Source organism: Vicugna pacos, chromosome 16 (assembly GCF_048564905.1).
Source record: "Vicugna pacos chromosome 16, VicPac4, whole genome shotgun sequence".
Taxonomy (NCBI): domain Eukaryota; kingdom Metazoa; phylum Chordata; class Mammalia; order Artiodactyla; family Camelidae; genus Vicugna; species Vicugna pacos.
In genome coordinates, this window is record NC_133002.1 from 34226979 (window position 1) to 34236310 (window position 9332).

Consider the following 9332-nt stretch of genomic DNA (forward strand, 5'->3'; position numbering starts at 1 on the left):
CACCCCCAATGACCGGAAGTTGGGGCTGTAGCTGAAGCTAGGCTTGGAATGTATCTCCCTAATGGTGAGGGAGTTGGAGAGAAGCCCAGGCATCATCCTCACGGGGCCACGTAGGCCCGGCACTGTTGAGGAAAAACGGGGGCCTTCCTGAGGCGAGGCCTGTGGGACTGGGGGACCGTCCCTTCAATTACTCTTGAAGGACTCCTCCCTCCCTTCCCCTCCCCACCCCTTTCAGCCAACCCTAGCAGGATCTAGAACTTGTGCAGTCCTTCCTAAGAAGGCTTGGAGCTTGTCTGCAGTTAAGACTCATAGATCCGTAGACTGGACACTTGGGGAATCCCGTTACCTCCTCCTCCCTCTCCTTTACCCTGAAAGAGAAGTCTCAGCACAGTTATTTACAAAGATTTATTACAGCACGGGAATGGTTCAGGCCTGGAGTCAGGAAAGAGGGGAAGGGGGCTGAGCAGCTGGAGGACAAGGAGAACCTGGCTCCCCCACCGTGCACCCCCCATAAAGACTTAGTACAAGGCGGCATTCCTGGCATGAAAGCACAAACAAAACGCAACAAAGCAGCCTCTGCCAGTCCATCTTCCAGGCACCCAGGCTGGGGAGCAGGTAACAGGGGAAGACTTCCAAAATGTTGAGGCTGTGTAAAGGATGCCTGAATCCTGGACCCTGGTAGAAGCCAGTGAGAAGGGTGGTGACTTGGAATTCCCCAGGGGATGGAGGATCTAAGGGCAGTTACAGGTTCTCAGTACCCTCTTTCCCCAGATCTTAGGGTCCTGCCCTGTGGTTTCCTGTGCCCAGGGGAGAGGGAGTAGAACTGTGAAGAATGAACCTTTGTCCCCATTGACTGGGCTTTCCAATGCAAGCTCTCTCACATCCCATCCCCCACTTGGTGAATGGGGAAATGACTGGCAGGGGTAGGCATCAGGTAGCAAGTTCCCAGGGACTCTGGGCATTAGCCAAAGGTGGGCAAACAAGCAAACACAGACCAGCCTTAGTCTTCTAGAAGTCAGTAGCCACAGCCCTAGCGCGTGAGGGGAAGGGTAAAAACTAGGGTGGAGACAGAGTGGGTTTCTGGGGAACAGCAATGTCCCCTCCACTTCCTTCCAAGAGATGCGGGGCTGGGTGCCTATGTGCCAGGCTCAGGGTGGGCAGGGCGCTGTGGCTCCTCCTTAGGCTCTGCAAGGCAAACAGAGGGACTTAGGGCCTGGCCACATCCACCAAGATCCCAGCCCTGCCTCCCCTCCCCCCCACGCCCAAACCTCACCATTTAATGCTGAGTCTTCCACTTGGTCCTCAGAGCTTCCATCTCTCTGGGGCTCATCCAGAGGGGGTGGGTGCTCCCAGGGACCCTCCAGACCTTGACCACAAGTTGTCTTCTGCCCAGCTAGGGACAGGAGAGAAAGGATTAAAACACGGCCTCTGAGCATCCATCTGGCCGTTCTGGAACATGAGCTGAGTCTGTCAGATGGTTGATGTTAAACTTTCTGAGGGCATCATGGTGTAGTGGAGAGAGCACTGAACTAAGACAGCTCTTTCAATGACTAACCATATGACCTATATAAGTCCCTTGTTACCTCTCTGAAAGGGATGGTAAGAAGGAAATTGTGTTGACTGCCTTAAATAAGATAATAGTTAACACCCTGCAGCCCAGTGCTGGCACCCGGGGTGGTGGCGATCTATATTACTCCTTGGTCATTGTGTCATTTGACCCACTGCCCTGCTGCTTTTCCTGAGGGAACAGTCTCCTTTCACCTCCTCTTCACTTGTGCTGGGAGTCTCAGGGGGAGTTGACTCAACTCTTCCAGCTGGAGCTTTTGCCCCCATGGCTGATGCCCCTACTGCCAGTGCAGAGAGGAGGCCCACGCCATTCTGTTTGAATGCAAGGGATGGACACTTCAAGCAGTGGTGGTTGCCTATTTTCATCCCCATAAGTAATGGGACCAAAAAGTTCAATGCACACTGGGAGGGACTGTGGCCAGGCATGGAAAAAACAGCCATGGGAGGGGCTGAGATCCTCCTGCCTAGGAATTCTCTGGGCCTTGGGACCCTCTGTGGAGATTTTTGGATCTGGGGCCTCTAGCCCTGAGGCCTTTCGGGTAGGTGTTAGGCCCCTCCCTGGCCCCTCTTTTCCCAGGCAGCTGGGGCTGGAGGCACAGAGGACAAGGTTGGCTCTTGAATCCTAGATTTTCCATCTAGACACTAGAGGGCACCCTCTCACCTCCAGCCTAGGAAATAAACGGCAAGAGAGAGCCACGGGTTCCTGGAGAGGACTTACCAACCAGCTCACTGCCTCCCTGTGTACAGAAATACAGGCAATGGGGGCACTGGACTCTCCTAGTCCTCTCTTCCTCATCTCCTTGCACCCCTTCACCACCATAGGTGGTAAGTCCCTTTCTTAGGTCTAGCCTTAAACCTCATGTGGCCTTGCCTTAATTCTTAGGAAAGAGAGGAATTATTGGGGGAAACCTGATTGGGAGAAGGACTGAGGCAAGGATGGGAGCAGCCCAGGTGTCAGATAAGGCTGAGTGCGAGGCATCCTGTGGGGTGAGAGGATGGGGAGGCCCCTGTGGTGTGACTGCCATTTACACATGTGAGGAACTGTGAACTGGGAGGGGGTGTCTCAGGACACTCAAGGAGGACCATGGGTTAGGTGGGGGAACCCAGGCTTCACAGCCCCTTCAGCTTACCAGACCCCCTGCTGCCCTTCAGGACTTCAGCCTGGCTGTCCTCCTCCTCCTCCTCTTCGTCATCCTCCTCCTCCTCCTCCTCCTCTCTTGGATAGCCCAGTTCCCTCAGCTCCCCCAGCTCATCCTCCTCCTCCGAGGCCTGGTTCTCGTTCAGGTTGCTGATGGACTGCAGGTGAGACTCGGCAATGCGCTGCACGGCTGGCACGGGGGGACCCGGGAAGGCAAGGGTCAGCCAAGCCCAAAAAGCAGCCCGTGGGGCGGGAGAGGCATGTGGCCCAGCCCCCTGGCCTCCTTCCAGTGGGCCTGGGGCAGAGCTAACCCCCTCAGGGGTCTAGTTCAAAAACTAAAGGTGGCGGGTCAGTCTGCTGGGGGCCAGACCAGAGCAGAAGCAGTGGGGTGTAGTCTCTTGATCCTGTTTGGCTTTTAAGCTGTCCAAAGATGCTGGTCCTCCAGAGGCTGGCACAGGCAGCTCCCCACACCACAGGGTGCCAAGCTGGACAAGACCAGGCGGGCCCAGAAACAGCTTAACATTCTCTGGCTGGGGAGCTGGATTCTCCAAAGACCTGGCACTAGAGACAGTGTCCACCAGCTACATCCCTGGGAGAAGGCACAGGGCCTGTGGGCTGGGCCCTAGGAGATTTGTCCCTTTCCATTTCTAGGGAAGTGCTCAGCATGCTTTGGGCTCACTGCTCACCCCGATCCCGCCTACCACCTCGTGCTGGATTTGGTCCCCACTTCCTGGCCCCATCATAGATGCCCCTCCACACACCTCTGCCCCAGGCTCTAAGAGGTAGGAAAAGTCTGAGACTGAGGACATGAGTCTGCCGCCAGCGACATCCATGCCTAGGGATGTGGTGGCTCAGACGCGGCCCCCACAATCTTGACCCACATCCCCAAGCTTCAGCTCCCTTTGCGGTGACCTAGAAAGCAGCAAACACCACCCACCCCCCCAACACCACCAAGGCCTGCTGGGATAGGGCCTAGGAAGGGAACAGTGTGGGCAGCTGGAGAGGAATTTCCAAAAGATGGAAAGGATCGGGGGCTTAGGAGAAAGGGGCCAGGGCTGGGGGACTCTGGGAGAATGGCAGGGGGTAAGAGGACCCTGTGAGGAGTAGCTGGGGCAGAGGCAGCAGGGGGCCAGGAGCTGGTGGGATTTTAGAGCATATAGGCCACCAAATTCAAGGCCCACAGGCCAGATGCTGACAGCCAGGGGCTGTGGTTGCTGCAGCTACTTCTTGGTCCGCAGGCGGCCCCTTCCGTCAGAAAGCCCAGGGGTAGATCCAGTCTGGAAACCTCCGGTGCAGGGAGCAGGGCACTGCACTCCTGCCAACTCGGGGACGGGCACAGAGGGTGCATTGTGCGTGCCCACTGCCCCGCCTTGCCCCGAGCTCCCCGCCCAGTGCCTCTTGCTGGCTCTGGGCAGACTATCCAGGCAATAAAAGCGCAATAAATCGCCCTGCCCTCTCCTTGGGGACTCGGCAAAACTTCACCTTGAGCCAAGTGTGAGAGCTCAGCCTTGGAGAGCCCCCCTCAAGTCAAGACTCAGTGTCCACCGTCCCTTGGGGGCCTTGGGCTTCTCCCCCTACAAATCCCCAACCCCGCCAAGTACTTTCCCTTACCCAGAAAGGGGCTGACGCCTGCAAAATAGTGCCCTCCAGGTACAGAAGGGTCTGCTGAGGGTTGGGGGAAGGGGAAAGGGAGGAGAGGAGGTGGCAGCTCGAGGAGCAGCCAGCCGGGGGAGGAAAGTTCAGTTCTTCAGATCGTGAGCCACAGCGACAATAGGTGTGCGCAGCCCTGTGCCGACGCCCCGTGAGCCTCCCGCGCCTCGTGCCTCCTCTCCTGCCTCTAGCCTCCTGGGGCTCTCTGGGGTCTACCCCACCTCTCCTTACCCTCCCAGCTGCCTCCTTGCTCTGGCTTCATCTCTGGGACCCTGAACTCCCCCAAGTCTCCCTTTTCTTTTTAGTTTTTTTTTGGCAGTGGGTGGAGGTAATTAGGTTTATCTATTTAAATTTTTTTTAATGGAGGTACTGGGGATTGAACCCAGGGCCTCGTGCACGCTAGGCATGTGCCCTACCACTTGAGCTATACCTCCCACTCCAAGTCTCCCTTTTTAAGCTCAAAGGTCCCCACCACAGCAGTCTCCCAACCCCTCTCCTCGCTCCTTTCCCCTGCCTGGCCTCTCCCTACTTAGACCCTTTTAAATCACAGCCCAAAGGGGCAGTGGGGGTGGGGCACAGTCCTGGCCATTGCAGGACACCTGGGAAGCACCCTGGCCCGGTCTTCTTCACCCCAGCCCTCTGGGCCTTACGCACAATCAAGAGGCCAAGGAGGGGGGCTCCTTCCCTGTCACAGCCATTTGCCCCCTACCCAGCCCTGGGTAGAGGAGAGAGATTTCTTATATTCTCTCCTGAGAAGATGCCACCTCCCTCATGCCTGTTTCGGGGGCTGGCCTTCTCCACATCCCTACAGGTAGGAAGTCCTTCCAAATGCTGAACCCATTGCCTGCTTGCTGTCCCTACATCTTCCCGTCCTAGGGGAAGAGAAAGGGCCCCTGCCCTTCTCTCCTCCCGGCCTCTCTGATCCTAACCATGGCGGGCAGGCTGGCAGGTACACCTGTAGACCTTGGCCAGTTGCTGGGAACTCATTATACCCACGCCTGAGGGAGCTCTCAGCACACCCTTCTGGACTCCCTCCCTCCCTCCGTGGGAGGAGAGGGCTGGCCAGTCAGGAAGAGCCTCGGGGCCGGGCCGGGAGGTGAGGTGGGGATTGGAAAGCATCCTAAGGCTTAGTTAGGAAGAGACTCTCCCCACACCCCCACCGGCCCCACCTTCTCCTCCAGGTGTGTCTCCTTCAGCTCCACGGCTGGAAGCCCAGTCTCCCGGCTGGCCCCGAAGACCCCTGGTGATTTCACATCTGCTCCTCTTTGCACATCTTCCTCCTTCTTCCGGGAATTACCCTCCGTGCCTGGTGTGAATTCCTATTCATCCTTCAAATCCAAGCTTAAACGTCCTCACCTCTGTAACTCTCCCTAACCCTTTGAGGTGAAGGGCCCCGAGAGGGCAGTGGCCAAATCTTACTCTTATTTTGTCCAGTGCTCACCAGGGGGTGCCTGGTATACACTAGGTGTTCGATAAATGAGTGCTATAGAAATGACTTGCCTTTTAGTATAGAGAAGAAAAGCAGGATCAGCAGCATCAGTGTGCAGACCTGTGCAAATGTCTAGGGATGGGAGAGGAGAGCAAGGGGTGCTGCCCAAAGGAGGTGCCCTTTGGGGACGGGGAGCGGGAGGTGGCCTGGCGCACGCTTGCAAAGGAGGCTCAGAGCTGAATCTCTTTAAGTTGATACCTGCTTGTTATGTGGGGCCAGCTACCTCTTTTCTTTCAACCCCTCAACCGGATTTTAAGACCCATGCGCCACCCTTTTCAGCCTCTTGGATCATTTTTACAAGAAAAAAGAAAGAACTTGTCTCTAAGTAGGGATTGGGGTGGATACACAAGACAATCGCTCTCCACTGACAAAAGCTTGGCATTTCACCCCCACCCCCAATGTCAGCCCAGTTCCAGGAGTCAAGGGAACAGCCAGATTGGTGGGTGGGGGGAGAGTACCTTTCAGTGAAGGGGGTGTGTAGGCACAGGGGTTGGATCTCTTCGACTTGAGGTGGTGCCCTTCTCCTGAGGCTCTCTGCCGGGGAAGTGCCGGGTTAAATGGGCGCCCAGAGGCCTCTTCCCTTTACCCTCCCTCTGTTCCATCCCGCCATGGCAACCTGGGCCCACTGGTCTAGCCTCTGCTGTTGGGTCCATGCACTGCTGCCCCTCAGGTGCTGCACATGCTGAGGCTACCTGGTGGCTTTGGGAGGGTCTCTGTAGCTGTGGCCTGGCTCAGGGCAGGACTTTGGGTTCTGGAAGCCCAGCCTGAGTCTGAGCAGAGGAAAGACAAGGGCAGAGGAGGATCTGCTGGAGGCACCCTGGCACCAGGCACTCTCACCCAGGTGCCGGTTGATACGTTAATGTCCTCCTGGGTGGCACCCTGTGTTAATTGGGAAGTGATCCCATCCACCCCCACCACAAAGGGCCCTGGCGTGCCTCCTTCCAGCTGCCCCTGGAAACTCACCTGGTGGGGGGAGGCCTCCTCTTCTGAGGGAGGCCATCAATGCACCAAGCCGGGAAGAAGAGATAAGAGGGAGAGAGGGAAGAGAATCCAAATTACTTTCCCTAAAGGTTCAGCCGCTATGCCCTTTTCTTCCTCGTGTTGGGAGGTGCCTGGTCAATAAATGAACCCAGGAGAGCTGGGTTCCTGGACCTTTCCCCAACCACCACCTCCATCTTCTGCTTGGTCTCCTACTCTGAGACTTTGACAGGGGCCCCAAGAAGGCATCAGAGTTAGGGTGGGGCCAGGACTGAGGGGCAGGGAAGGGGCCCACCTGGCGACGAGTGCTCTGAGAGCCGGAACAGCATGGCAGGGGTTGGTCTTCTGCGCCGGATCTAAGGAGATGGAGAAAGAGATGGGAGATGGGGGGGGGGGGGCGGGTAGCAGGATGAGCACCGGCAGCCCACCCCCAGCAGGGAACAAACAGTGCTTTGGAGTCCCCAGGGAACTTTTGGATCAAAGACTGTCAGAGCTGAAGGGAACTCCATAGCTCATCCAACCCCCCCCCCCATTTTACCACGGTGAAAACCCAAGGCTCAGAGAGGTTCAGCAAAGACCTCAAAGCCACACAGCATACCAAGACAGAGAAAGGACAAGAAAAACCCATCACTAGCTCCCAGTCGAAGCCTATTCCACTCCATGGCTACTCCAGAACATGTACCTTCCTTCCTATCTTCCCCTATCAAGGCCTTTGAAGACATCAGACCTCAGGACTTAAAGCTGGCTGTAGAAGATGCCCTGTGGGCCATGGCTCCCTTGTGGCCCTGCCCACCTAAGGTCAGCTCAAGGACTCTAAAGAAACTGGATCCAGCTGCAGAGAGAGGCTGAGCATGGCACCACAGGCACCTCCAATCTCACAATGAGGCTCAAGTATGGGCCTGAGCCCCAGACCCACAGGGGCCTGAGGGTGGTCTCTGGGGGCCTGGGTCTGGGCTCCTCTCTCAAGCTATGGAACTCTTCGCCCAGTCTTCATAAAAAACAAAAATTTGCCCTCCTTGGTACCTGAGCCAAGCTGAAATGGGGGTGGGGGCAGTGAGCACTCCCAGTAACCAGCCTCCTTCCCCCCAGCTTGGCAATCAGACCAACTGTCAGTTAATTAGGTCCCCTCCGAGCTCCAGGGAAATGCACAAAAAGAACCAGGTGAATTAAACTGAAACTACCACCTCCCTCCGCCAAGCTCCCAATGCTGCCCTCCAGACCAAAAGCTGCTAGGGCCTGGGAACTAGTGCGCCCCCCATGACACCCTATCCCCCAAAATGACCTGGCCCCACTCTCACTGTCCTGTTCGGTGCCAGCACATCTCAGCAACAGGTGAATGGGGTACAGAACTCTCTTCTTTCCCTCCATCACAGCCCTCTAACCCCCCCACCCCCAGCCTTTGGAAGCCTCCAGCTCACAGGAAAGCGGTCCGGAGAACTTAGTTGTCTGTGTGAGGAGTTCTAGCTCCTGTGATGACTGGTCACCCTCCAACCCCGTGTTGTGGCTCTGTCCAGCGCCTGACAGGAGGTCCTAGAGGTCAGAACAAGGTTCTGGCGACCCCAGGTCTGGCACGCAGGGCGGGACTAGGGAGAGGGCTAGAGCGTGGGGCTGCCAGGCGGAGGCGTGCTCGGTGTAATGGGTCAGTGGACCACGTTTCTCACATCTGAGCGGCACCAGTGGTCCACGTGGTGGCTTAGGAAAGAAGGGCACTGTGCAGGGTCCAGAGGACAGTCCTCCCTCCCCAGGATCAGGACGAAGGCCCCGGGAAAAAGTTGCACGAGTCTCCAGCCAACTTCACGCGCTGCCTCGCGCGCCTCGGCCACTTCCGAGGCGGGCCCGGGGACTCCTTTGCCCCTGTCCCCAGGGATAGTTTCGACCCCAGAGCACAGAGGAGCTTGGGTGTTGGGTGGGTGGGGCGCGGCCGGAGGTGGAGCGCGGCCCCCTTACCATCTCCACCTGGCGGGGGTCGAGCTGGCCGGGGGTCGCAGGCACCGAGAACTGGATCTTCTTGCGGTCCTTGGGGTCCATGGCTGGCGGGTGGTCAGTGGGGTGGGGCGCGCGCCGCGGGGTCCGGGGCTGCGGTCCCGGCTCGGCTCCCCGCGCTGCTCGGGGCGCCGCGGCGACAGCGGGCTGAGTGAGGCTGGGAGGAGGAGGAGGAGGAGGGCTGTTCACGCACAGATAAAAATACGGCGCCGGCGAGGGGCGGGCGGGGACGGGGGGCGGCCGCCGGCTGGCCTGCTCGCGGGGCTCCGAGCGTCCCGGCTCTGGGGCTCGCCGGAGCCTCGGTCCCCTCGCGCCTGCACCCCGGGCTCCCTGGCTCGCGGGGCTGGCTCTCTCTCTCTCCCTTCCTTCCCTCGCTCTCTCTGTGTCTCTGGGTCTCGGTCTCTCCGCCCTTTCTCTAGCTCCCTCGCTCCCTCTCCGTGTGTCTCTTTCTGTCTCTGCCTCGTTCCTTCTCTCCGGGTGTCACCCTCCGGCCCCAGCCTTGGGGTCCCCAGCCCGTCCCCTCGGCCT

The 9332-nt window shown here is 58.1% G+C and overlaps 1 protein-coding gene across 1 annotated transcript; it reads right to left on the reverse strand.

Moving 5' to 3' along the window:
* Positions 1 to 391: 391 nt before the first annotated feature.
* Positions 392 to 9332, reverse strand: PPP1R1B (protein phosphatase 1 regulatory inhibitor subunit 1B). Its single transcript, XM_072938796.1, has 7 exons — positions 8769 to 9332; positions 7117 to 7177; positions 6807 to 6829; positions 6302 to 6377; positions 2697 to 2894; positions 1274 to 1393; positions 392 to 1185 (listed from the first exon to the last, which is right to left on the reverse strand). Exons 1-7 carry the CDS (start codon positions 8847 to 8849, stop codon positions 1136 to 1138), a joined length of 609 nt encoding a protein of 202 aa, XP_072794897.1. The 5' UTR covers positions 8850 to 9332; the 3' UTR covers positions 392 to 1135.